Here is a 27,729-nt window from a genome sequence, read left to right as displayed (position 1 = left end):
TTTAATCAAGATAAGTGTTTACTGTCCTTTAAATGTATCATACAGTTCTGATTTAACTAGTTAAATTTGTACATTATGTAGATACTTCAGGCTCCAGCACTTTACAGTTATGTTACAATACATTGTTATTTATTTTGCATAACACTAACACTAAATATTGGATTACAATATGACTGTATGATAACTGTAGTTTTCATGGCAACTTGACAGGATATGCAAGCATTTTACTCTTTATTTACACACATAATGTATAGATTGTCAAGGGTATAGAGGATAATGCATCCTCAACTACTTTAGATATACTACTGAATTAAATTTGTACATTTTTTTCATTCTGCACTTTGACAATAAAGACAGAATGTAGTCACTTAAGTTGAATCTACATCAGAGTCTCAACATTTTTCCTCATACCTGGCCTCACTACTCTACCAGTTGTGTGACTGACCAATGAGTGCCTGTTAAACAAATAGACAAATACAATGTCACTGGTGAAATATAAAAATATGACATAAACTAATGGAGGGAGAGAAAAACTGAACACAACTTTTGAATTCCTGGAAGCGCCGTTTTATCATTTATCCGTGCAAACGAGATGATTTAATGACGTTTCCTCACTGGCTATTTCAGCTGCAGTCAATTGAGTCTAAGGGAACATGCAGTACTTTATTCATTTAAAAAAAGACTAGCAAACGGCTGTACTGCTAACCCGCTGGCCTATTTTATTAACATTTCAAATTACGTTAAATAAAGTGACTATAAGGTGACCTTAAAACCAGTATGGTCAAAAACCAAGCCTTTGCTGGCTAGCCTTGGCTAGCTTTCGAGCTAACGTTGCTAAAGCTACAGAGCTATACTTTGCCAAATCAATTCAACGTGACCAAAACAAACAGACCCAGTGAAACATGTCAATATGTTTCATAATCCTGAAGCTAAAACTTCAGCGTTACACACGTCTGCTCGGTTCAACTTCATGTTGGTCTGCTCCTCTTCAGGTGAAGCCTCCACACTAACACTAAGTGTTTGTATCAGTGGCGTAAAATTAGTTTGGTGTTGATAACGACTGGACTTACAAAGGACGACAGTGTGTATTCAAAGTTTGACAGAAAACACTTTTTATCCTGATAATGAGTTATCACTGTTACTCTAATTAACCACATTATCTGTTCAATTACATGCAAGGGAATTCACCATTTTTGTTAATGAGTTATTACCTATGTCAGTACTATCTCACACTGTAAGAATTCACAGACTCACAAACTCACATGAAATGAATCTTCTTGAGGAATTTTCCCACAGGCCGGCGATATAATCAGCTTCTCTCCGGTTGGGGTAGAATACGATCATACATACACATATATTTTATATAATATATTTTTTTTTTACACACATTCTTATATATTTAGACCCACACAAACAGACACAATATATATAAATACTGCGTACTTTATATGAACTATATTTATCCCATGAATCTGTAGTGGAGTCCATGGTTGAAGCTTGTTGCTCATTTATTTATTAATTTGTTCACAGACAGTTTTTCTCGTTTTTTTCCCCTCCTCATTTTGATGCAGTAGGGGGCGTGCCGGTCCGGGTCGGGCCGATCCGGGCCAATCCGGGCCGGGCCAAGTCTCCTGTCCTGACTTCATGTGATCCTGCAGGGCGGCGTTTGGCTCCAACAAGAGGAAGACTTTCCCCAGACGCGGTCAGTCGCTGTCGGCCCCTCACGGAGCTCCGGCCTGCTGCAGCTCGGGGATATTTCCATGAGCTGTTGGGACAGTGACGCTGCAGCGGTGAACCACGGCCGGTGTTTGGAAACATGGGAGACGCTCAGTCAGCGCAGCGGGACATCGGGAGGGAGGCAGCGGAGCAGGAGGAGGAGGAGAGAGGAGCAGCGGAAGATGCTCGGCTCGATCACAGCACTGAGGAGAAGGTATCACCTCACACACTTTGCTTTCTGGATGATCCTGCAGCACTGTTTCTGTATGTGAGCGCAAACTTTCACGTGTCCTCACAACATGTCCCTGCGGCTTCACTGCAGTGACAGATCAGTTCTGATATGTTTGGAAAATGCTGATGCTGGATGTTGTTGTTGTCGGGACGGTGCAGCTGCTGCCTGCCAACATCTCCATTAACCAGGAGATACAGGGAAAGTCTCATTGGAAAGAACTGCAGCACATCAGGGCTATTCTGGGATTCTGGCTTTTAATAATAATGAATAAATAATGATAATAATAAACCAAATACTTTTCAGATTTGTTGTTACAGGAAAGGCCCATTTCTTCATGCAGATGCAATATGAAGTCATACAATAATAATGTATTACCTATTTATTTATATTGCACTTTCAATGACATCATGCTTTACAATAAGTCAGATAAACATATAAAATAAACAGTTTAATTAAATTGTAAAAATTAACTAAGAAGTTGGTTAAGATCAGGAACTGCTTCCTGGTGGATTTAGTCATAAAAGTTGAACCTGGCGCAGACAGACTTTCCCCCCCGGCAGGTCATTTCAGGCTCTGTCCCCTTTAGATTTCAAATCTCTGGAACAGTCAGGTGACGTCTGCCTGAGGATCTCGAGACGTGAAAAGGTTCACGCTGGATTAAAATATCTCAAATCAAATTTGCAGCCAGGCTCTTGGAATCAATCCCACAACAAATAGTAAGATAGATAGATAGATAGAATCCTTTAATAAAGATAAAGTTCAACATAAAAAGGTATTGAACTTCTGTTCCACTGGTTTGATTGTTACAGGTTATTTGAAATGTAAATGAGCTGATGGTTGCCTTTGTAGTTTGAGCAGACCTGGTTTCACCCTGTATTCATTGCAGTGGTTTGCATACACTGGCGATGAAGAGGGAAGTAGCGTGGAGGAATAATGACCTTTCAAGCCCAGGGGAGAGATGGAATTTCTCCGGAGCTGCACTCAGTCCAGGCAACATCGATTATTTGTATAAAACACGATCACAGGCTCACGCTGAGCAGGAAGTCAATTAGACAGCACTGTACTGTAAGAATGAAAATAACTTCATGAGCTGATCTAATGGCATCACTGACCTGTGTGATTCTTGAGTGATTTTATATTGGATGAAAGTATGTTGTTAAGAAATCTTTGAGTGCTGAAGTTTTAAAGATTGTTAAAAGTTATTTGTTTTTGTTCATCAAAGACCACTATGTTTTGCACTAAGCTTATTTTAACTTGGTACAATAATCTGACATTTATCATAAGAAAATGGCAAAACAATTATTGAGCTACATTTTCTGTGGTGCTTACTCATTTTGTTTTTGAAGCTGTCTCAATTCAACAGAATTTTGGTTGTATTTTTCGAGAATTTTAACTGTTTTATACTTGATTCTGGCCTCAGATCTTTTAGCATATCCTAATGTTTCAATTTGAAGTGTGTTTTTTCAACTCAATTTAACCTGCCATCAACTTGTGTCACATTATTATACATTTCAATGCAACTGCAAGGCACCCACAGAAGTTAAGGAACGGCTTGATGAGACATTTTGAAGGAATAAATCATGGGTAGATTGAATTGAATGGGTTACAGATAGAGTTTACATATCGTGCAAAAAGAGTAAGAGCAAAAGTGCCTATCCTAAAAGTATTGCATAAATAGAAAGAGCAATGGTGTGAATGTTATAAAATGTGGAGAAGAAAAAATGGTTGGAAATCTAACGTACTATCAATATCTAACACTGTACTAATAGGGGTTACTAGGCAATGTGACCCAAACAGCTTTTTTTAACCGAGTATAACTAAGTTAAGCCGTGTTACTTCACACTAGTTGAGGGACATGTGTTTCTCGTTCCCCATCGCCTGCTTAGACTCTCCAGACTAATCCGGGTCATGGTTTTTGAGATTGAAAAAATTAGGGTTGTTAAACTGTACTGTACGTTAGCATCACACCAAGCTAACAGTAACTCTGTGTTGTTTACAAAATAAGATTTTTGAACGTTCAGTTAATCGAAGATTAGAATTCTTTGCATTCATAGAACTACAAATTCAGATGAGATTCATCCGTGACCCTATGACTATGGCAGAATGGTCACTGCAATACATTATTTTTCATGTTTTGTTTCAGCCTCTAAGAAATAATGGGCAAATCGCGGAGATCAATGGAAAAGCAGACAGCACTCCAGCAGAAGTTGATGATCACTGTGGTGATGCGATGGCTGCAGAGGGTGAGTGTTCACAAGTTCCGTATCATTGCTCCCTGACTGACAGTTTCCATTATTTTAATATAACTTGTTGAAATTCAACCTCTATACAATTTCACCTGTGTCATCAGTCTTTTATAATTTCTGTGAGTTAAAATTGTAATATTTAAAATCTTTTTGGTTTAGCTTCCCTCTCTCCAGAGAAAGACCTTTTACAAACAGCGAGGCCACTTCAAGAAGAAGGAACACCATCAGAAAACATTGAAGTGAATCAAAAGGAATCACCTGGAGAAACTGAGGCTATTGAAGAGCTACCCCTGGAAATGACTGAAATGGATGCAAAGCAGAATGACATCAATGAAAGCTTTAAGAGATTTTTCAGTAACATTGGTTTGAAACTGACGGTAAAAAGAGGCTCAGTCGATAAAGAGGAAATAAGAACCGATGGGTCAGATGAAACGAGCCAGAACAAATCAGACGGACCACATAACACAGATGATACCGCGGATGAACCTAAAAGTGTGAATGCTGAGCCGGATATTGATCAGAAGACACAGGGGACCAATGACAATGACTCAACGACATGTCCTACCCTGACATCGGAGGATGCCCTGGAAAATGCAGGGGAGAAAACAACTGGGGCCAAAGATGAATCTGATACAGCAACACCTTCACCTGTAGTTGAAGAGTTAAAGGAGCCACAGGATGCCGCCCTTGAAGAGGAACACCTACACACCCCATCTCCAACTAGCCCTGAGGCCGAGGAGGTCGTGTCTCCGGTGAAAAGGTTTTTTACAACCGGAATCTTTTCAGGGCTACGGAAGAAAAAGAAGTCCACAGGGGATGAGACAACTGAGAAAGAACTGGTGGACATGGGAAGAAAGGAAACAGTGCAGACAACAGAAAAAACTGTAGAAGTACAACAGGATAAAGGGGAGATTGGACAAGATGTTGAAGCAACGACAGTAGAGAGAGAACACATAGAAAATGAACCTATGGAGAAAATCATCTCTACAGCATCAGCTCAGCCGATGAATGATGGGGAATCACGGCCCGCAATTCCAGCAACAATTTCTGTCAATGAGCCTGAAATGAGTTCTCAAGACAGAGCCCAAGACAGTCCAATGAAAAGGTTGCTATCAGGGACAAGTTTTAGGAAACTCTCCAAAAGCAAGAGAGGCAGGAAATCGAGTAATACAATGTTGTCAGACTCTGACGAACACGCGGATCAGCTCATGTCATCTACCAAGTCAGTTGAGACCCAAGAAGAAGAAAGTCCGGCACAGCACCCTGCAGAGGCAGCAGGAGAGGACGATGGTGCATGGGCCTCTTTCAAGAAATTTGTTACTCCGAAAAAACAAATGAAGAAGTCGTCCTTAACCAGTGAAGAGATACAAATCTCAGGCTCAACAGAGGAAACAAAACCAAGTGAAAAAGGTCAAATATCAGATCACAGCAATGAAGAAGGCAAAAAAAGAAAAGATTCATCCGTGTCGTGGGAAGCTGTTTTGTGTCGCTCCGGAAGGAAACGGAGCAGAAGCCGAAAAACATCAGACTCTGAGGATGAATTGCCCCAAGTTCAAAATGACAATAAGAAGCGAGAGTCGTCACTTGCAAGTTCTAACGAAGTTGATGGAACTTCAGCAGCTTCCCCCAATGTAGGAAGTCCTTCAGATGGTGATGGAGGATCAACGTGGAAATCGTTTAAAAAACTTGTGACCCCCAAAAGGAAAGCCAAGGATGAGGAGGAAAGCAAAGATATTGCACAGTCTGATTGTGAAATTACTCAGGACGATTCCTCCTTTTCAATAAAGAAACTTCTCCCAAGAAAAAAGAAGAAGTCTTCTGAAATTCCAGACCAAGTATCTTCTGATGAGGCTGAAAAGGAGGTTGTTTCAAGCGATGAAGACTCTGACACCCCAGCTGTTGTTCCCTTGTCAGAGTTTGACACAATTGAAACCGAAGTTCACGTTGAAACAACGGCTGACGTGGACAGTCATGTGGCCGAGGAGGCGGACTATCAAGTGCAGCAAAACCTCCTTGATCAGACGTCTCATCCAGTCCTACCTTGTGACGATCTGCAACCAGAAGTAGAGAAGGTCCAGGACGATAAGGTGACCTCTACAGCTCTTGTTTCAAATGAGGAACCTGAGGACCCTACAGAATTAATCAGTAAACATCAACAACTCAGTGATATCCCAGAGGAGGGTTTAATTACAGAGACCAACGCCACTCCTGCATCAGTCCCTGAGGAGGCAGCTCCAGACGACACTATAGCCGAGGATCTGATAGAGATCACATCTGAGGCCATAACTGCTCTGGAACCTGAAGACATTACCACAGAAGATGAAACTGAGATGATCTCTGCAGTTTCCCAGCTGTCAGAGTCTTCAAACACTTCTGGCAACACAACACCGGTCCCCGTAGAGTATGAAGTCAAACCTGTAGAGGTTCTCCTGCATCAAGTTGTCGAAGCCATCTCCATAAGTCCAAACGTTGTCCCAGTGTGCTCAGACGAGGTGAGTTCAGAAAGAATAGTTGGATCTGTCTCGCATCAGATACTTGAGACATTTGTAAAAGAAGAGCCAGCAGTTCTGGAAATATATGGCAAATCAGATGCAGCCTCCATTAACATTGGACTAAATGTTGAAGAACTGGACAAGATCGACACACTCACAACAACAGCCCAAATAGAGGGCTTACCTGAAGTCAACAAATCTGTTTCCACACAAATTGTGCCAAATGTTCCCACTAAGGAGGTTGTCACTGCTGACATGGCTGTTGATGAAGTTCATGAGGTCAATGTTTCACATCCAGTAGAAGGTTTAAATGAATTAGAAAGTAATAATGTGAGACAGCATCTAGTAAACTCTCAATCTGAGGCAGGTGAAGCTGGGTCTTTAGAGATACTGCCTGAAGGTGGTGCAGCTGTTGAAGATGAAGTTTGTCTTGTCGGGGCACATCAAGATGAAAAAGAGCCCCAAGAAATGAACTCTCAAGAAGTAGAATCAACTGCAACAGCAGCAGAAGAAAGTACAGCTGGGGGTGTGGAGGAGGAAGTCCAGACACAAATCAAAGAGCAAATCATAGATCAAGTTCAAGTTCAGAGCCAAGATCGGCCAGTAGAGCCGGACTTGCAAGAGTTACCGTCTGTAAACGATGCCGCCTTAGATTCAGAGGAGGGTAGTGGTCAATTTCTTGAAAAGGAAGTAATTAAGGAAGATTTCACAGCAGAGGCTACTGACAAAGCCAGAGAGGACACAGAGCCTAACGCTGAATATAATGTTGAAGTGGAGAAGGAAAACAAACTACAAGAAGATGCTGCTCAAACTGAACATGCTGAAGATCCTGACGTGTCAGAAACTGTACAAACAGCATCATTGGATATAGAGGAGGGTAGTGGTCAATTGATTGAAAATGAAGAAGTAAAAATAAAAGATATTCCAGCAGATGAGATGGTTACAGACAAACCCCAAGAGGAAACAGAACCTGTCCCAGAATCTGATGTTGGGGCAGAGACAGAAACCAAACTGCAGGCAGGTTCTGTGAAATGTGAAGATGCTGAAGAACCAGAAGTGTTAGAAGTTGAACAAACATTAGATTCAGAGGATGGTAGTCCTCATTTGCTTGGAAATGTGGTATTAACCGAAGATATTCCAGCAGAAGAAACAGCTACACATATTCGACAAGACGAGAAAGAGCCTATCACTGAAAATAATGTTGAGACAGAGACAGAAAGCAAATTACAAGAAGATTCTGTCAAAATGGAACAGGCTGAAGAACCAGAAGCGTTAGAACCCAAACCAACAGCCATGTTAGATCCAAAGGAAGGTAGTGCCCAATTGCATGAAAAGCAAATCATATCAGAAGTCACTCCAGTAGAAGAAAAAGTTACAGACACACCACAAGAGAAAACTGACCCTGCCGAAGGACATGTTGAAACAGAGAATGAAAACAAACTGCAAGCTGATGCTTCTAAAACTGAACATGCTGAAGAACCAAAAGAGTCAGTCACGTTAGATTTAGAGGAGGGTAGCATTCAACTGCTTGAAGAGGAAGTAACATCAGACGATATTCCAGCAGAAGAAACAGATACAGATAAACCCCAAGAGGACATCAAGTCGCTAACTGAATGTAATATTGAGGAAGAGACAGAAAACAAACTACAAGCCAATGCTAGTGAAACTGAACACGCTGAAGAACCAGAGGTGTTAGAAGCTGAGCAAACAGCCTCATTAGATTCAGAGGAGGGTGGTCTTCAATTACGTGAAAAGAAGGAACCAAGAGAAGAGATTCCAGCAGAAACAACAGCTACAGATGAACCCAAACAGGAAACAGAGCCTGTTATGGAATGCAATGTTGAAGCAGAGGAGGAAAACAACCTACAAGCAGATTCTGCCAAAACTGAACATACTGAAGAGCTGGTTGTATTAGAAACCACACAGGCAGCCTCATTAGATTCAGAGAAGGATAGTTTTGAATTACCACAAGAGGAAGTATCAGAGGATATTAATGTAGCAGAAACTGGTACAGAGGAAATAAAGCAACAGGCCATGGATACCCATGTGGAGCTCAGTGGCGAGCTAGAAAACAATGAATTGAAAACAGATACTCCAAATATTGGACACCGCCAAGTTGCAGAAGTTTTATGGGATGTACCCACATTCGATTCAGAGGAGGGTAGTGTTCAATCTCGTGAAAGAGAATTTACATCAGAGACAACTATAGAGGCAGACACTATTACAGATGTACCCAAAGAGGAGATGGAGCCTCTCACTGAAGTCATTGAACCAGTGGATGCTTTTAAAACCGAACATGTTCAAGAACCAGTACAAGAACCAGCAATAGAACCAGTACAAGAACCAGTACAAGATCCAGTTCAAGAACCAGTTCAAGAACCAATTCAAGAACCAGTACAAGAACCAGTTCATGTACCAGTGCAAGAACCAGTACAAGAACCAGTTCACGAACCAATTCAAGAACCAGTACAAGAACCAGTACAAGAACCAGTACAAGAAACAGTTCAAGAAACAGTTCAAGAATCAGTACAAGAACCAGTTCAACAACCAATTCAAGAACCAGTACAAGAACCAGTTCAAGAACCAGTTCAAGAACCAATTCAAGAACCAATTCAAGAACCAATTCAAGAACCAGTACAAGAACCAGTTCAAGAATCAGTAAAAGAACCAGTACAAGAACCAGTTCAAGAATCAGTACAAGAACCAGTTCAAGAACCAATTCAAGAACCAGTAGAAGAACCAGTTCAAGAACCAGTTTTAGAAGATGCACAAGTATCAAAGTTAGATTCAGAAGAGGGTAGTGCCCAATCACTGGAAGAGGAAGTGATTTCAGAACAGATTCCACCAGAAGAAACTGCTGCACATGAAGTAGCACTTACAGCTGAAGGCAGTGCCCAGTCCGAACTATCAGCAGATAATGGACATGTTCAAGAACCGGAGGTTTCACCTGCTGATGTAAATGCAGATGAAACAGAACCTGAGGTCGAGGCATCTACGCCTGATCATGGAGTTGCACCAGGTGCTGAGGAAAGTAGTGCTCCCAATCTAGAGCCCACTGATTCAGTAACAGTTGAAAGTGAGACTCAAGTCATAGCAGCTCTGAATCATCAGGCTTTTAATGGAAATGAAGATCAGGAGACAGAGGGTACACCACAAGATGTTCATGCTGGCCAGGAAGACCAAATCCCTGAGGCTGTAGCTGAGATCCAGACATTGACAGCAGTCCATGTACCCTGTGTTAATGAGGAAGCATGTAGTGCTCAGGTCACAGAAATAAACGTATTTTCTGAATTAACCCCGACACCTTGTTCAGAAAATGTCACAGCTTCAAATGAACCAATTCACGAGGTGCATCTCAGCTCAGTTCAATCCAGTGTTGAGGAAGAAAGAGGTCAAATTCAAGGCTTTGAGGTAAAGAGATCTCTGGTTGAGCATGCTGTAGTGGCCCAAGTGATCACATGTTATCTCAAAGACATCGCAGCTTCTATACCTGACACTTTGATAGAGACGACATCAGACAGCCATGAACCATTGATCGACTCTGTGGCAAGTGAACTCGGGTTCAATGAGACGAATGAGACTGCAACACCACTGGTGCAACTGTATGTGACCAAGACGAGCGAGGAAGGTAGTGTGGTTAGGATGATGAATGTGCCATCGGTACAGTTTGAGGACAATCACCAAATTCAAGTGCAGGTGGTCGATGTGGATGTCGAATCAGCCAACACGAAGGTTGACACAGTGCTGGAGGTGGTGGTAACAGAAACCAGAGAAGTTATGGATATATGTCACCAAGCAGTTCAAGAAGTAGACAAACTTTCCGCCACGTCAGAGACTGAAGAGAAAATAAGTTGCGAAGAAGACGAAGTGACCATTCAAGAAGTTATTCAACATGTCAGGGAGAGCGCACCAGAGACAGTGCCGGAATCAGAACTCGTCAACACGGAACAAGACGTTATCAAAGAGACGGATGCTGTGACAGAGACAACTGAGATACCTGAAAGTGAGACAGGTGAAGTGGACGGTCAAAAAGTGGGGGAGGACAAGGAAAGACAAGATGAAGGATATGTTGTAATAAGTGATGACTCCGCAACTGCACAAGTGTTTGAGGATCTCATGCAAACACCTGATATTCCAGGAGGGTTGGATGTTTTGATCCATGACCCCAAAGAGGATTTGGAGGAGCCTAGAGCTGAAGAGAAAAGGTCTGAAGCAGACTTGTCATCCGACGTGACGAAGATCAATGAGGAAGCACAAGCTCCACAAATTGAGATTGTGACGGCGAACACTGGATTATTAGTCCCCCAGGGCACCAGGGTGATCTCATCAGTAGGTAATGTCGAGCCCCCCTCTAGCCTTTCGATAGAATTCAAATTTAACATACAGTTTGGACACGCAAAGGAACCGGCTTCTCAACCTCCTTCAACAGAACCAATGAAACAGACAGACGTGGCTGAGATAGGCATTCAGGTAGAAGAACCCAGTGAGGAAATAAATCCAGCACAATCTGAAGAGAGACAGAAACAGACAGAGGGAACTGAGGTCGGAGTTAAGGGAACAGAAGTCACACAAGCAGCTGACTTGGATTCAACAGAAGCGCCAGTGATCATTAATCAACCAGTACTTCTGGACGTTGGCATGCAAACAGTGGAAATAGTGGAACCAGTGGAACAAATCAAATCAACGGAGAGAGGAACCCCCAATGTCCAGGCGAAAGAGACAATCCAAACAGTGAGGCAAAAAGAGAAACGAGGAGTGTTCCTGGGTCAGCCACTACTCTCTGAAGTTTGTGACCAAGAAACAGAAGCAGAGGAACCCCTGAAGCACACGGAGGAGGAACATGACCAGGACGTGTGGATGGATGCAGAGGAGGACATCAACAATCAACAGGAAACTGGGATGTCCCTTCCCGAGGCGCAGGAACCTCCTCAACATCAGGCGATAAGTGATCAGGAGGAGAAAGTTGTGCTTGAAGCTGTACAGGAGTTTGAAATGGCCACTTCCAGGATTGAAGGAGAAGAAAGTCAAGAGGAGACGTTTGAAAAAGGAGAAACGTGTGAAACTGAGAGTGAAGGTGAAGATTTTGCTGTTGCACTTGAGGATCCAGAAACTGCTACTGCAAGCATCACCATGATGGAGTACGATTAAGCCTGTGTCATTGACTGGTAAGCCTTTTCAGTCACATACATTTAAATTTAGCCAACGTCCTTGAGATCACGCATCATATTCACTGAATTAAATATATTAATTCATACAATGACTAAATTTTTCTTTAAGGTTGGACAATCAAAAAAGAAGATTATAAGGAGAAGATCTGACTGGCAGAAGAAAACTACATTAGACATCTTTCTTTTGTGTAGCATGTCTACTTTTATTTGTACAGTCCGCGCTAAGGTGGGAAAGCACTTATGGGTCAGCTAATGGTGCAGCTCAACTTTTTGCTGCTTTTATTTGACAAAATGCTCAACTAAGAATATTCTAATATCAACTGATGGAGCTTAATTCACAAGACAATTTGATTGATTTTATAAAGTCAACTGGGTAAATGCTTCTCTTCTCATGGGGGAGGGGATGCATTGTGATATTCTGAAATACATCCACTATGCACTTGCCTCTTTCAGTCACGTGATTTGCTGAGTAGTACAATTTTGAATACCGAATAGAACAAAGTGTATATGTCTGTGAGAATATGGCAGCATTTTTTATTAAAAATCTGTTGTTTTTATGATAAAATGCGTCGACAACATCTGTGCAAGTGTTTACACAGAATTCATAATGTATGTGTCACAGGAACAGGACACACTAATTTCTCTGGATTAATATATAGTATATGTAGATATTTAATATCTTTAATAATGTATCAATTTATGTTAATAAACAGTTTTAGCACTCTCCATTTTTGCTTAAATACATAATTCCCAATCTATGCATTTAAAAAGAATTAGCAGCATTCTGCAGATATATATTTGTGTATCTGTATAGTAACTTGTACATAATGACTGTTTTAATGCTATACTGGGCTCATTTTGAATTCTTACTGTGACAAGTATGAAACAGAAAAAAGAGCATGATGAGAGCATGGCACATATTAGTTTTTTTCCATAATAATTGACTCTCTATATTTCATTTAGCTAAACATACAGTATGTATTTATCATAAATAAACCTATAATCAGCAGAGCCTTAAAAGAATAACAGCAGTGTTACTTATCATGTTTCATCTCCCAGCTTCTTGTGTCTGGTCTTAATTGGCTTATGGTATCAATGATACCGTAAGGGTCACTTTGTGTGGTGTGGGTGAGAGAAGACAGAAAGTAATGACAGGCTGTTTGGTGCAGATCTGATATGTAATGTTCACTAATTACAAAATGCTAAATATAGACCTGTAATAACTGTGTTTATATATTTACTGCTGTTTTATCAATAAAACTATATTTGCATAAATCTGTACATTTTAAGCTCTTGTCCTTTTTTTTTAGTTGCAAATGTTTGTCTACATCAAAACCTCTGGTGATCTGAAGTTAAGCTATGGACATTAATCACACAATGAAATGTATATTTAACACACTGACACTGAAACATAACTGGAACACATTTAAAACAAATAATCATTTTATTTATATAGTATCTTTAACACAGCACTCAAGTTAGAGTTGAAATTTGATTCATTTGAATATATTCCAACATCTTGTTTATGTACTGCCGCTGTGGAGTCCCAGGAAATGTATATCATCTACAATGTGTTGGACTGTATAACCATAGTATACATTCAGAAATGTTCAGGTCCACTTCAACACTGACAGTGTACCTTTGTATAGTCCAGCGTTCTTCCTCTGTAGCCTCTAGTGCTTGTTTTCGATTAGTGCATCGTTGGAGGAGCAGGTCAGAAGATCATTTTTGCAAGTTCAAACATCACCTACAAGGAAAATAAACAACAGACGTAATATTACTTTACAGAAAATGTTTTTTAAATATTTTCAGTTGCAGCAACATTGTTTAATGTGATGAATTCAAGTTAAAAACAAGGACCACATAAATAAGGTTACATTTTCCACAAGGTATGAAAGATCTCCTTCACCTCTATAGCGATGAGGATGATGATCATCCACTCCAGCCTCAAGCTGTGCTTCTCGCTCAGGTGGCTCCTCATGAGGTCTGTCAACTGGGAGCAATGTTCCAGCTTCTCATTCACAACCTGAAGAACAGAGAGAACTGTTTGAGTCCAGATCAGAAACAAAGCAAGAGCCTCTTACAGCGGAAATCAGAGTGGGTCTCTAAATCTTTCCGGGTCATGTCTACTTACATTGACCCTGCGGTTGATGCTGAGGAACATGCAGGTCTTCTCGTAGAGTTTTTCCAGGTTTTCTCTGTCCCAGTAGAAATCCGGTGTGAGGAGCAGGTCGGACCTCAGGTTTATACAGTGTCTGTCAGAGGAGGATGGAAATAGGAAATATAGAATGTAGGAAATCATACTTCATATCAATCAAATCATATATATCATAGAAAAAAGTTAATGTCAACACAGAAATACAGAATAAAACAGTGGATTTAAAACAGCTCCTCAATATGCATTCACCATAAACTGCACTCAGTAGAGCTGATACCAAATTCATGAATCATTCTCAAGGGAAAAGGTGAAAATGTGAAAAACACACTATCTCACAATGTTAAAGAAACTGAATAAAAGATCCTGGATCCACAACAAAATAAAATGGGTTCCTCCCTGACTCATTCCACATCCTTCCACTAAGTTTCATTGAAATCTGTTACTAACATTCGAACAAACCAACAACAAATGGACGTGGGTGAAATAATCTTCCTCGCCGAATTACCAGCAGTAACAGTGGGTGAACATGAATGTTAAAATATTCATGTAACTGATTTGATTCTCTTCACAAACAAATTTGAGAACAAAAACCAAAAGGCCTGCAGTTGCCAATAGACTCCAATTAGACAAAATTGAATTTACTTTAAAGCGAACAGCTCTCCTATTTTCTGCATGACCTCCGCAGAGGACAACTTCACTCTTTTGCCAGACTTCAGCGTCTGAGCGAGAGAGAAAAAGAGAAACAAGGGCATTAGCATTCAGGCAAGCACTGCTGTTTCCAAAATAGAGTATGGTCTCCCTAACACAAAAACAACAACTTTCTACAAATAGTCAGTTATTCCTAATTTCTTGCTGCTGGCTGGTAATATCCACTGTACCTCTGGAATCGACTGAATTGACTCCACAAAGTCGTCTAACGCCACCTCCCATATGGCCAGCTTCACTGAAAGAGAGAGAGAGAGAGAGGGGGAGAGAGAGTTGACTGGAGTGGAAGTGCGACCACAGAACAACACACAACTTGATGGTTTACAGTTGAAGGTTCTCACCTGACAAGCATAGCGCATTTGAAAATGCAAATTTATCCAAGACCGCTTCATGTTGATCAATGTTATCATTTAGAATAAAGTTGCCGCTCTGAAGCTTTGTGTTTCCTCTGCCGGAGAAATTAGTCGTTTTAATGAAAGTTACAAAAAGTACGGAAGTAAAAAATCAGTTTGTTTGAGGATGTGAGCAGAACCTACTCGCTAACTGTGTAGTTGATCTCTTCATTCTCCCAGTGAACTAATGCTACTTCATAAGGCTGGATCTCATGGCGCTCCAGTACCCTCAACACACTTTTCATCTAGAAAGACAGAGACATTGAAGAAGATCACGGAAGTAGAGACGTTAACAAGAAATGCAATAACTGACACTTCATATTTCTATAAATGATACAGGGTGTTGTTTACCGTCTTCTCCTCAACATTCCAGTAAACTACAGAGCCTTCCCTGAAATTTAAGATTGGGATGGTTAGGACATGATAAGATTAAATTAGTAAAAGTACAACTATAACTTCAACCCTTCCCAATTTGAGTTTTGAAACCATTTCCAATTTTTTTCAATACTTTACTTGAGAAATATTCATAATTTTTGAAGAAAGAACTTTGGCAAAAAGAAATGTCTTAACATTGAAAAGTTATGTTTCAAATGAGGAACTAAGTCATTTGGCAACATTTTCAATACTCAATTCCTTTTTTGATACTGAATTTCTGTCAGTACTAAAGGGAATTTAGGGTTGATACCAGCCCCATCAAACAAATACTAGATATTGAGCTGTCACTTTATAATATCTTTAAAAATTTAACAAAACCCCAAACAAAGGAGGATTGAAAACAGGCGACTTATGTCTACCTGAAGAAGAACATGAGAGCGATGTCCTCTGGTTTTGCAGCCTTGTCTGTGCTGATCACCAGCACATTTGAAGCATCTGAAATCACAACACGATGATTCTCATAAAATGGTTGATGTTGCTGATCCAAGCATTAAATAAACATATATTACAGTTCTTTCTGCATAATCCGATGGAGTCCTACCTCTTGGTAAATCTACCTCTTGGAAGCCGTGGCTTATCAAGTCATGGCAAAGTGTCGGCAGATGATACTGGTCTGCTGTTGCATAGGCGATACACCGCAGCATGTCCTATAGAGAAAACATGGGGCTGGACTCATCACTGGAGCTAAAACATGAACGTGATATCAACACATACGAATCAGCCATTTATCCGATGACTTGCTGCGTCACCTTGTCCTCTTTCAGAGACGGCTGGTTGGCTCTCGAGGGCTGTTTTGTCCTCGGTCCTTTGGGAATCCTCTTCACAGGCACGGTCACTGGTTTAATACTCGACTTTAACATCGACTTCACGAGGTCCGGTGAATAGAAACGACTCTGTCCACTTCTACATTTGTTAAGCATCCCAGGGTCAACGAACAGAGCGTTGTTGAAACCTTTAAATCCACCTAGAGCTGGCAGCACGTGTCTCCTATGTGTCTGCTGTTGGTGGAGAATGTTAAAGTAACAGGTCCTTGAGATCCCTGGGCCAGAGGGAGTCCTGGGTTGGGATTCATACTTGTGAAGCTGGACGGACTGGGAGAGACTGGCCGAGGCACAGATGCAGAAGGGTTTCCTCCCTACAGGGCGCTGTGCTCCCAGTCTGGACCACAACTTCTGGAGGAGCATCTTCTCATATAGACAGTGACCTACAACACAGGGATCAGATGTTATTAGAGCCCGACCAATATATCGGATGACCAAGTTCTATATATATGGTTGTATTGTTTTATTTTTATTATAGATTTACAACAAAGTTCATGTAAAATATCAATCAATATATTAAAATTCTTCATTATAAGAATTCGATAACGATATCCGAGGAATTATCGTAATTGTTTTAAATATATGTACTGGCTGATATGTCAGCATTGGATAAGTTTTACTCCCTAGTACAGTATTTGTATCCGCGTCACCCCCCCAAAATCCATAGAATCAGTCAGAATGCAGTTATTAGTGTGACCTCAGTACCTGATTCATCCTGATATCGGTTGTACTTTCTGATTATAGGCACCATTCATAAAGAGTTTATAATGTCAAGTAAATATTTGCTATAGCATCGTGGTATTGTTTGCATCGTATATCAGGTGCACTGTTACCTAAATACCACTTCCTGCTATTATCATTACACATTATTGCCTGTTTAATATTAATTTAATGTCACGTGTAACTTATCTTATTGCTATTTGGCAGGACTGACCTTGACAGTCACAACAGAATCATCTCCAACAGTCTGATAAACATTTACTCCCATTGAATTATCTGGTTTGATTAGCACACCACTGATCATCCCAGTGGAATATCTGGAGCTACCTTCGCAGAGAGAGGAGGTGGCTCACATGCTGCTACATGTCACTGTGCAGTTGTTAGCCGTTAGCTTAGCTTAGCTTACCAGGGATGACACGGGAGCGACTCACAGCATGACGTCGTTAAACGGATGTAACGCGTCGGAAAACAAATGGCGCTGGCTCTGCGTGAAATGTTAAACTTCAAAGTGAATCTCCTTTGACTCTGTGCCTGTGTGAACCTGAATGACAGGTTGGATGTTTGTCAATAAAGTTTTGTGAAGCCGCTCACTTCCTGGTTGGCGTGACGTGTGGTGAGGATACGTTGCCCTGCGTGTTGACTGGCAGGTGAGAAATAAATCAGAGGTGGTTCTAGTGGAGCTGCTCTTCTTCTCTTTCTTTCTTCTACCCATCTCTTGTTTTCTGGCTTGTCTTTGCTGCTTTACAAATCAGTTTGGGTTTTTCTTGACATATTTAATTTGAATAATTTTTTGAATAATAGTTTTGATTCTGGATTTGTGTCAATACTCAAAAAATTATATTTAGTTTTGATATCCAGCTCCATCAAATTAAAAGCACTAGCTATTGATCAGTCCTACAACATTTAAATAAATTACCATTACATTGTTTGCACTCAAAATAAATCCTAAAAGAAACCACGTTGTCTACCTGAAGAAGAACATAAGAGTTTTGTCATCTGGTTTTGTCTTAAAATTTAAACAGGATTCTCATAGAATTGTTGATTGTTGTTCATCTAAGTGTCAAATTAGTCGAGGTAAAGTGTTGGCAAATTATTCTGATCTACTGTTGCATACATAAAATGATATAAATCATATGAAATCACAGGCTATGCTTGTAGAGAGGTTCTTTCTGCAAGTCTGAAATCAGGGCTGAACAACAGATGCAGTGACCTTCACATGCATGTTCATCAACTTTTTTGCCTCTGTTCCTTTATGCTCTTCCAAATGTCTGTCCGTACGTTAAATACTTTAAAATCAACACATCGTAGTTGTTTTTTATACAGAGATTTATTCTTAAATAAAATGAGTCAAGTCTTCAAATGTCAGAGGTCCTCAACTACAGCACCCCCTCTGGCGGAGCACGGTATAGCCTGTGTTTGGAGTTGCCAGGAGACTTCTAAAACACTAACTCAAGGGACAACTGTTTGTCACCTTCCCCTGCAACACACCTAACTTTTGGAGTTATGGAAAACTCTGATGAGGTATGTTGAAGAAAATAAATGAATGTCACCTCTCTGCATGGAAGATATCAATGAGAAACAAAGTGCTCCATGTGCTGAAAACTTCTTATTATTGAAATCATGTGAAAAAGTACTTGATACGGATTTTGTAATAACTCCTAAATGTCGTTCTTTGCTGTTTTCCAGCAGTCTAATGAGAGGGCGAGGCTGAGGATGAGAGTTGCCGTGCTGGAGGAGAGTGTTCGCTCCTCGGAGGTGGAGTGTCGAGCCAGCAGAGAGACGGTGCTGAGGCTGGTGGCAGAGCTCGACCGAGAGAGGAAGAAGGCCACGAGCAGTGCAGCGGCACTCGACTCACTCAAAGTGGTACTTACACAACAAAGAGTCCCAGAACTTCATTTCACAGATCGGCTAGTTTACCATACACACACAAGAAGATGAAGGAAAAGCCCAAAATAAAAGTCTTTGAAATGTTTTTGATTTTTGATTTGTATTAATTCAACTGTTCTTGTTTTTTCCCCCCCATAAGTTTCATTTCTTAACACAAAAGGAGTAAAACTGTTTCTCCATTAACTTCACATAATGAATAGAATAATGGTGGGTACATTTATTATTTGTCTTTTTTTATTGTTTAGAAGTAGTCAAATGTAATTAATTTAGTGTACGTATATAAGTATTATAAAATACTAATACTCAAGACCAATAATAATACTCAGTGCCTATGTTTTTCAGGATGTAGACTCCCCCCTGGTTGTTAAAACCATATCTCCTAGTAAAAAATAAACTTAATAAAACTTCACCAGGACAGTTTACCATTGACATTGTTGTGTTTGTGTTTTTTTGTCTCTTTCAGGAGTTGGATGGCCTGGAGGTGGGAAGGAGGAGCGTTGAGATGGATAGAGAAACCCTGATGGAGAGGTTCGATGCCGGCAAGAGGGTGATTGAAGCAGCGAGGCGAGAGTCCAACTGTCTGGAGAAGCAGGTGGAGGAGCTGGAGAGGAAGCTCCAGTCGAGTCAACGAGAGACTCGGGCAGCTGGAGACAAACTGCAGACGTTCCTGAGAAAGGTGGCAGGTCAGCTGCAGGCTAAGTCTGAAAACATCATCATGCCCACAGCGAAAGATGTTTCACAGTCACTGGATGAGGTGAGGGATCAGTGGGGATCTCGATCACATCACATCACACAAGAAGAGTTATATTTTTAAAGACTAAATAAACTACTTATAGATGACAACTTATGGCTTTTTTTAAGTTCACAACTCTACATTTGGAGGATTCTCCTTCAAACTTGGACTCTTCCCATAGACTTGTATTTTAGCAGTGATTATTTTAAGTTTTATTATTTTATGTTTTCAGCATACACATGGCTAACCCTGTAAATCCAAATTAAGTAAAACGTTTTTATGAAAACTGTGTTTTAAGTATAAATGATTTGTATAGCAAAATAGGCCCTGCTAGTGTTATCATTTCTGGTACATTGACAAATAAGCAGTGCTTCATTATAGCCAGTTGCAGTTGTTGTTAGTTTTAGTCATTTATATAATTTAGTGTTCAATTTACCCTATAACCAAACTTTGTATATATTATTTTTTGTTAGCTAGTTTTTAATGGTAATCTGCAAAATTATGAATGAAACAACTTAAACTGAATTAAAGCTTTAAAGCTGCGTGAAATCAAAATACTCCAGTTGAGTACAATACTCAAGGAAATGTATGTAGTCACTTTCCACTACAATGTATCTTCGCTTTAAATCCTCCATCTCCTCTCAAAGAGATGCTTCTATTCTAAACTAAACATGAGCATCCTTGCGTCTGTTGTGCAGATGATGTCTGAGATGGAGAACAGGCTGTGTCAAGCCTCAGAGGAGCTGAAGGAGCAGACGGCGCTCCAGCACAGTGCGCTGCAGAGGGCGCAGCTTGCAGAGCAGCAGGTCCAGGACCTGCGAGAGAGACTGCAGGGTCTGGAGACTGAGCTGCTGACGGCAGATATGCATCGTGACGGGCTGCGACACGGCCAACAGCAAGTGAGTTAATGACATAAACAGTAAATGTGACTATTCATTACAGTTCTTAGTCCTATGTCATATGTCCTTGTTTTGTTGTTTCAGTATGAGCAGTTCCTGGAGCAGCTGTCAGAGACATTGATGGTTGACAGCATCGCTCTGGATCTGGGCTTTGACATGAGGCTAAAACTCATCCTGTCACGAGCAGAGCAACTTGTCAAAAAAGAAGGGAGTGCTCTGGTGGAGAGCAAAAGTCTCACTTACAGTTTACAGCGAAAGGTAACCAACACACACACTGTCACCTGTGGCATCTGGAGAGCAATAACAAGTCAATAGAGGTGGTTTTAAAAAACCAATTTAAGCCTGACCCCTAGGCTTAAACTAACCCTAACTGAAGTGTACAACTGGATCATAAAGAAACCACATTTTATCTGTGTTTATTAGTTCACCTCTAAAAGCTACATATCATCTATTGCATGGCCAGTAACGCGCTTGTGTTTAAACCTTTCCAGTTAAAATCCCAGAAGGACCAACTGGAGAGCAAAGGACTCCACATCCAGCTCCTGAGGAAGAAGGTGTCGGAGCAGGAGGAGGAGAGGATGTGTCGCTCGGCACTGGCTGTGCAGCGAGACGACGCCCATCTGGAAAGCAGGAGGCTGCAAAAAAAACTAGAGCGTCTCCAGAGCGACCTGAGGGCCACCAAGCAGAGCAACACTGAACTCAAAGCCCAGCTCTCCCACACTAACGAGCTCAAGGTAGAGGGGACGAGGGTTCGGCCAGAGGCATTTTCATCTCATAATATTTGGTGTATTTGTTTTGTTGAGGTTTAAAGATCGTACTTTGTAACTGTGCACACATTTTGTAAAAGCAAATCACCCACGTATATTTTAAGTATAATATTATTCAAGAGCATCAAACCAACTTTGTCTCCTTGACAAATGAATTGAATAAAAGTTGTTTCACTCAACACCTCTGTCTGACACGGCAAGTTGAAAGTCATGGAACAGAGTGAGACCATGCAGGAGCAGAAGAAGAGGATGGAGCGGCTGGCGGAGGTGAAGGCCAAGGTGGAGAAGAAGCTGGGTTCCGTGAGCTCGGAGCTTCAGAGCCACGAGAAAAAGACCCAGGAGGACGAGCAGCAACTCGGCTCCCTCAGACAGAGCCTGGCCCAGCTGTCTGACAGAGAGAGGGAGGTAAGGGAGAGATGCATATGAAAGGTTTTGTTAATAACCACGGAGCTTCTCTCTTTTTAAATTGGCCGTGCATTTTTAAATTTTTGTGCATGTTTCAGTTGCTGGATTTCCGCATGGTAGTTTCTCAGATGCTCAGTTTGGATGCCACGGCCCCGCCTCTCCCAAATCATCAAATCATCAAATCCCTGGAGACCCTTCTTCACACTCATCATCACTATCACCACCTCTATCACCGTGTTAATACGCCGTGGCAATGTCCCACTCACCGGAGGCCTCATCTCTGCCCAAACCAGGATCTTCATGACAGCTCCTCCTTGGATTCTACTTCCAGGTCCGCTCATCCAGAAGACACAGTTCCCCTTTAAGAAGCCTACAGTTTACTTCAAGCTATTGTGGACATTAAAATAGACCTTATACAAAATGAGATTATCTCTATGAAACCACGTTTACCTGTCTGCGTTTTGGGAAGAAAATATGATTCACTGAAAAAATACCAGCAATGAAAAAAAGAATAAAAAGACAAATATCAAAATAAGGATTTGGCATTCATTGTTTTTCATGGTCGCATATACATACATTTCTCATGTTCATTTTTCACCGTTATTTACATGTTAAATAATCTTGGACTGTTATACATTTTATACTGAACTGACGGTCATACAAAATATACAGTCCATCTATATGTCATAATTCTCAATCTTAAAATTTTGTATCTTTAAAAAATAACAACAGTCAAATGTATAAAGACCACGGATGACTAACGTAACAGTGTTGTGTCGGACTTCGATATTAAAACACACATCTTGGCTTAAAGGAATCTCACAACGGTGTAAATCAAGTTAAAAATGGATTCGACACAAAGACGGATGTGAGTTGATCAAAACAACGATCAGAACTGCATGCCAACGAGTAAAAAAATAATTGCAATGTGAGATATAATAAATGTCATCGTTATTGTATTATTTTACAAACTTTTCACTCACAAGCAAATTCACAGGCTATTTTCCAGCAATTAACTTTGGTGCTATCCACTGACAGTTTTCCTTCCGAGAAATACTTGTTTACATCACTGTCCACAATGTCCACAATGTCCACTGTGGGAAAGACCGTCTCCTCAGCGAAGATGCTGCTTAATAAACAGAGCATTACACAGAGGATGGCATTGAGATGTTTGATCCTATGTGCTACACACAGAGATATTAACTGTAGAGGTCAGATGTTCTTCTACAGTGACAATGATCAAGATCAGTCTTTGCTCTTCAGGAACATCAGCGTGTTCCACCTCATACTTGTGGCAGAATACTGGAATGGAAAAGCCCTCACAGGGAGCCTACACTGGAGGTGGTCCGTTCCTGTAGCTGAGCATCGGGTAGAAGGAATGAGCAAAGTTGTTGGACTGCGTGCAGTAGTCCTCCTCGGACATTGGCAGCAGGAAGGCAACGACCACTAGCAGGAGCAGGAGGAGCTGAAAAGGCAACGCCACCCGGAGGATGCGCCACAGATACCGTGACCTACGAGCCGCCGGCGTCTCCGAATCAGAAGGGAAGGAAGCGGATCCAGCGCCGCTGCGAGACCTGGTCGCACACAAACACGCATTCACAAACGCAGCACAGACTCAGGTTTAGTTACGCACATCGATCTGCAGGATCAAACGAGAATCTGCTTTCTCATCCGAATCCCTGGTTTCATAACTGTAACTGGGAAAGCTATCCTGAGAAAAGCCTAATAAATTAGTCTGATTGAATAAACTTAACTGTAACTGCATCCTAATCTTATAACCCTGTCACCACAAACTTCACTGTTCACCATGTTTCGACCAGTTTTCAATCCAAATAAGGTCTCAGGTCAGCAACAGGGGAACTGCATGGGAGTGCTTTGGTTGGAAGCACCATGCTGCGTTCACAGACACAGTCAACATGGTTCAAAGCGAGGCTGGAACAATGTCTGACGTTGTGATCCGCATGCTGACTGAGACTGGGTGGATAAACACGACCACAAAGACAGTCACGAGAACAGTTAACAAGGCATTCTGCACTAAACAAATGTGTTTATCATGTGAGCTTGCATTCCTTTGCAGAGTGTGTAAAGATGGACAGGCATGCTTGCAAGTACTAGCTGATATTCAGATCTCTCTTTTTTCTTAAAAAGGTCTCTTTGAAAGTTTGTGTCCTGTTGAAAAATGCAAAGCATGCCGAGATAAGAAGAGCATAGCCATTAGAAAGAGCTTCTTTAACAGAGTAGTTTAGCTTTTTGCGTTAATGAACAGTTTGGGAAAGATGCACATTTGCTTTCTTGCTGAGGGTTAGATGAGGATGACTGGTACTGTTCTGATCATCGACTACATGTACAGATAAACACGTCTCCACTTCCCCACACTGAATAGAACTATTTACAACCATCAGAGTTTTTATTATCTATATAAAATGTTATTTGACATATTTTCTAGTTTGGTCCATGTCCCATCGGCTAACATGGAGGACCCCTTCTGCAGTCAGCCACCAGGGGGTGATCCCGACTCTTTGGCTTCACTTCTGGGGAGCGGTCATATCGTACATACAGTCTATGAGCTACACCCAGGAGATGATTAGCGTAGCTTTGCCCTAAAGACTGTTTCCAGGCTCTTCGAAGGAAAATCCCAGCGAGAAAAACAATTGAACGTGTTTCCCAAAATGTCAAAGTCTTTATTTGCATCGTTTATTTTCACCATCACCCTCAGATATTCTCAAAGGTTAGAGGACGTTGTCAGTAAAAGTGAATAATTATAAAAGCATGTTTACTTACGACTCTAATAACAATTCAGGTATGTATTTTAATATGGAGAGAATGGGTCTGCAGCGAAATTCTCGGATGTAACTAATGTGATCTGTGAGTTGAGGAATGCATGGATATTCATGATGGTGATGTTCTTTGAGTTTTGCTGAAGTGCCCCTTGACCACTTCACAAAATGGAGACCTGAGAGGCAAGACTCACAGATGAGACATTGAGGGGAGGGGGAGATGGTGGAGAGTCAGTGTGATAGCAGCAACAGCATCAGAAGAAGAGGAGGAGGAGGAAGAAGAAGAAATGTTTGATACAAGAGAAAGAGAAAGAGAGAGAGAGAGAGAGAGTGAGAGAAACTGCAGCCTTTGCATTGTTCATTGCAGACATTTCCTGGCTTGGCCATTTGAGAGGGAAAGGCGTGTGTGTGCGCTCAGTAATAGCGAGGGATAGTTAGACGTAGAAGAATATTTGTGGAAGACGTAAGAAGTGCCCTCTGGTTAGCGTTATCAAGCAGCCGAGGACATTGGCGGAGAGGAGGCCTTGCACCATTCCTTGTGAAACTGTTATCAAGGATGTGTGGGCTGCCACTCACCTCATCACCTAACCTACACACAGTGTCTAGACTTACAGAAGATGATGGAATTCAAGATCATGAGCTGCTAATCCGGCACATGCATTTGAATCGGAATTTCACGATATATTTTTTTTTAGCTCTTTTAAACTGAGCTGTCGGTTTAAGACTTGGGGATGATCAGAAATCGTGAGTCAGCCTCCAAGTGCATCATGGGCGCATGAGTTCCATTATCTTCTGGGTGTGCTAGAAACCAACAGAAAGGTACCTGTGGTGTGGACTGCTCACAGAGGGTCCAGGCTGTGACAGACTACTTTTGCCCCGTTGCTGTTTGCAATGAACAGGGGGGGGGGGGAGGGGGTAAAAGAAAGAAAGTATGTTTCAGTCCAGGCAAATCAAGACAAAGCTACCGATGAAATCCCCCAAGAATGAAAGAAGGGCAGCAACAAAATCAGACGTGAAGGTGATCGATTTTGTAACCCTGTGATAAGAGGGACTCTGGCTTTGGCTTGAGAGTGCAACAGAGAGACTGCAATAGGAAGCTACAGATAATGCAATGCTATGCATGGGTCTTTGATAACAGTGATATTCAGAAACATACACATAGTATAAGCAGCAACATGCTTATTTGGACTGATCTTTAAATGAATAATGACTCAGCACTACAGTAGAAATATATCTTATTCCTGTAGCTTACAATATAAAACAAATATAATATCACGCTTACTACATCATAAAAATGACACTTTCAATTTGTCTTTTGTAATTTTCTTATAGCCAGTGTTCTGGGGATAACACTACGAGGATAAAAAAAATATTAGAGTGAGAGGAAATTAGAGGAAAGTCAATTGGAAGGAGATATTCGTAGGATAGTTATAGTTTGAAAATAGTGGAAAAAGAAAAAGTGATCACTTGGTTAGTCTTTACCAAGAAGAAGAAGGAACAAATGACAAAAAGATAGAGAAAGGAACTCCCAGTTTTTCTAGCAGGATTTGCTCTGGGAAAAGAAGACATGCAAGAGTGAGAGTAAAAGGATTGGAGAAGCTCAGAATTCAAGGGGTGTGATTGTAAAGCAGGAAGTAGAGGTGTAGAGAAGAGTGAGGAGAGGTCTTGGGATGACAGGGGTGAAACGGGCCTCAGTGGGGGCATTCAGGGCACAAGTTACTATGTGTGGTGTCCCAGAGGGGTTACCAAACAGCTGGCTTCTCATAGAGCAGCACGGACAGGTGGGTGCAAACGTTACCGATCGTCGATGGCTGGGTGTGCTGCGTCCTGACACGGGACTGAGGGAACCGGATGTGTCCAACTCATCAGCAGAGGACCAAGAGGACAGATCCTGGCAAAAGGAAATGTTTGCAAAAAGATAGAGATGTGGGAGTGAGAGAGTGAGAGAAGAATTTGATATAAGGCAGTGGTAGGCAAGTCAAAACCTTAGCCTAGAGTCCTGTGCTTCCACTACAACTGTAAAAAGTGAACCCTGGACAGGTATACACTGGGAGAAGCTCTACCTGTTGGCTACTTGTGATGTCCAGAATCCTGGCCAGCTCTCTCAGGTCCCTGGTTACTTCTTTGAGCAGCAGTTTGAGTCGGTTCCCAATAACATGGACCTTCTCCTTGGCCTCCAGGCAGTCGCTGCCCTGAGAGTTGACCAGCAACTGGAGGGACATGTCTTGTAGCGAGGCGACTTTCAGCTGAGAGTCCAGTAGCTCCTGGCGGATTTGCTGTGTGGGAAAACAGACATTCAATAATAATTGAAGCAACAGAAACAGACTGTGCTGCTATCCTTTAAATAGATGTCTGTAAAAAAGGAAATTACATATAATATATTTTTCCATTTACAGCTCTGATTGGAACAACTTGTAATATTTACAAAATTTAAGGAGATAACCTATATCCAAGGAGATATTTTAATTATATTCATCTGAGGGAGATGGAAAATACAAGATTCTGCAGGTATGAGATAATAAGTCACAGGGTGCTTATATGTAACCCAAAATCTCAGTACAGCCCCGCACTAATACTACTCAGAAAACTCTCCTTCTACAAGCAATATGTATTTATAACAAACGTCTGTGTCTGATCTTAATCTAATTTAAATTTAATCTCGTTCCACTCTAATCTTGTTACTAAACATACTGATGTAATCAATAAGGTACCGTCAGTGTTTTGTGATGCTCATGGAGGGTGTCACTGTCCTGGATGGGGTCGATGGGAACCACCTCGTTCCTCCGGCGGTCGATGTTCTCCAGCCACAGCAGCAGGCCGTGGCTCATCTCATGGAAGTCCTGTTGATCAGGAACGTAGAGATTCAACTCAGTACAGGGAATTTCATATATACAGATGGATCGCTTCGTCCAAACAAGATTCATTGAACAAGCTGTGTTGAGATAGCATGCAGCACTTACCTGACACTGCATGAGCGCTTCCTGTAGCGAAGACCTCCACTCCTCCAATGAGCTGCCCAGTTTGTCCCAGTGGTTGTTCATATCTTTCAGTTTGGCCTGCAGCTCTCTGGACTCCTCGTTGTCTGGCTGCAAGAACTCAGCACTGCACAGGTTGATGGACATCACGATAGCCTTGCGCTTATCATAGGCCTTCTGCAGCTCCTGTTGAAGAGTAAC

At 41.4% G+C, this 27,729-nt stretch overlaps 4 protein-coding genes across 12 annotated transcripts in view; 2 read left to right on the top strand and 2 right to left on the bottom strand.

Moving 5' to 3' along the window:
• The first annotated feature begins 1,816 nt into the window (after positions 1 to 1,816).
• On the top strand, positions 1,817 to 13,051 carry akap12a (A kinase (PRKA) anchor protein 12a). The gene is made up of 4 exons (XM_053434831.1): positions 1,817 to 1,930; positions 4,092 to 4,191; positions 4,354 to 11,851; positions 11,964 to 13,051. The coding sequence occupies exons 1-3, from the start codon at positions 1,817 to 1,819 to the stop codon at positions 11,832 to 11,834; spliced, it is 7,695 nt and encodes a 2,564-aa protein (XP_053290806.1). The 3' UTR covers positions 11,835 to 11,851; positions 11,964 to 13,051.
• A 228-nt stretch (positions 13,052 to 13,279) lies between these two features.
• Positions 13,280 to 17,683, bottom strand: rmnd1 (required for meiotic nuclear division 1 homolog). 2 transcript variants are annotated; one of them, XM_053434917.1, is made up of 12 exons: positions 17,492 to 17,683; positions 16,294 to 16,748; positions 16,086 to 16,191; positions 15,904 to 15,979; positions 15,461 to 15,500; positions 15,254 to 15,354; positions 15,059 to 15,165; positions 14,891 to 14,955; positions 14,655 to 14,731; positions 13,989 to 14,109; positions 13,764 to 13,880; positions 13,280 to 13,601 (listed from the first exon to the last, which is right to left on the bottom strand). In XM_053434917.1, exons 2-12 carry the CDS (start codon positions 16,726 to 16,728, stop codon positions 13,569 to 13,571), a joined length of 1,278 nt encoding a protein of 425 aa, XP_053290892.1. In that variant the 5' UTR covers positions 16,729 to 16,748; positions 17,492 to 17,683; the 3' UTR covers positions 13,280 to 13,568. The 2 variants fall into 2 exon arrangements, 1 of the variants encoding a protein (XP_053290892.1); XR_008340072.1 differs by lacking the exon at positions 14,655 to 14,731 and having other exon boundaries at positions 13,580 to 13,601.
• Positions 17,684 to 18,444: 761 nt separating this feature from the next.
• Positions 18,445 to 22,141, top strand: ccdc170 (coiled-coil domain containing 170). Its single transcript, XM_053434915.1, is given in 8 exon segments — positions 18,445 to 18,606; positions 18,772 to 18,948; positions 19,436 to 19,726; positions 20,404 to 20,604; positions 20,689 to 20,862; positions 21,096 to 21,338; positions 21,573 to 21,776; positions 21,875 to 22,141. Coding segments are annotated over 8 exon segments (1,719 nt in total).
• Positions 22,142 to 22,302: 161 nt separating this feature from the next.
• syne1b (spectrin repeat containing, nuclear envelope 1b) overlaps positions 22,303 to 27,729 on the bottom strand; it is a 71,682-nt gene continuing 66,255 nt past the window's right edge. For 6 of the 8 annotated variants that reach the window (XM_053434907.1, XM_053434910.1, XM_053434911.1 and 3 more), the window contains 6 exons: positions 27,514 to 27,714; positions 27,265 to 27,393; positions 26,617 to 26,829; positions 26,352 to 26,444; positions 25,377 to 25,435; positions 22,303 to 23,350 (listed from right to left, as the gene is read on the bottom strand). In XM_053434907.1, the coding sequence (XP_053290882.1) occupies positions 23,107 to 23,350; positions 25,377 to 25,435; positions 26,352 to 26,444; positions 26,617 to 26,829; positions 27,265 to 27,393; positions 27,514 to 27,714 (939 nt within the window). In that variant the 3' untranslated portion in view covers positions 22,303 to 23,106. The remainder of the gene's footprint in view (positions 23,351 to 25,376; positions 25,436 to 26,351; positions 26,445 to 26,616; positions 26,830 to 27,264; positions 27,394 to 27,513; positions 27,715 to 27,729) is intronic. The other 2 variants (XM_053434912.1, XM_053434913.1) reach the window with 1 other exon arrangement.

Source organism: Pleuronectes platessa, chromosome 11 (assembly GCF_947347685.1).
Source record: "Pleuronectes platessa chromosome 11, fPlePla1.1, whole genome shotgun sequence".
Classification (NCBI taxonomy): Eukaryota; Metazoa; Chordata; class Actinopteri; order Pleuronectiformes; family Pleuronectidae; genus Pleuronectes; species Pleuronectes platessa.
This window is presented reverse-complemented; position numbering and strand designations above follow the sequence as displayed.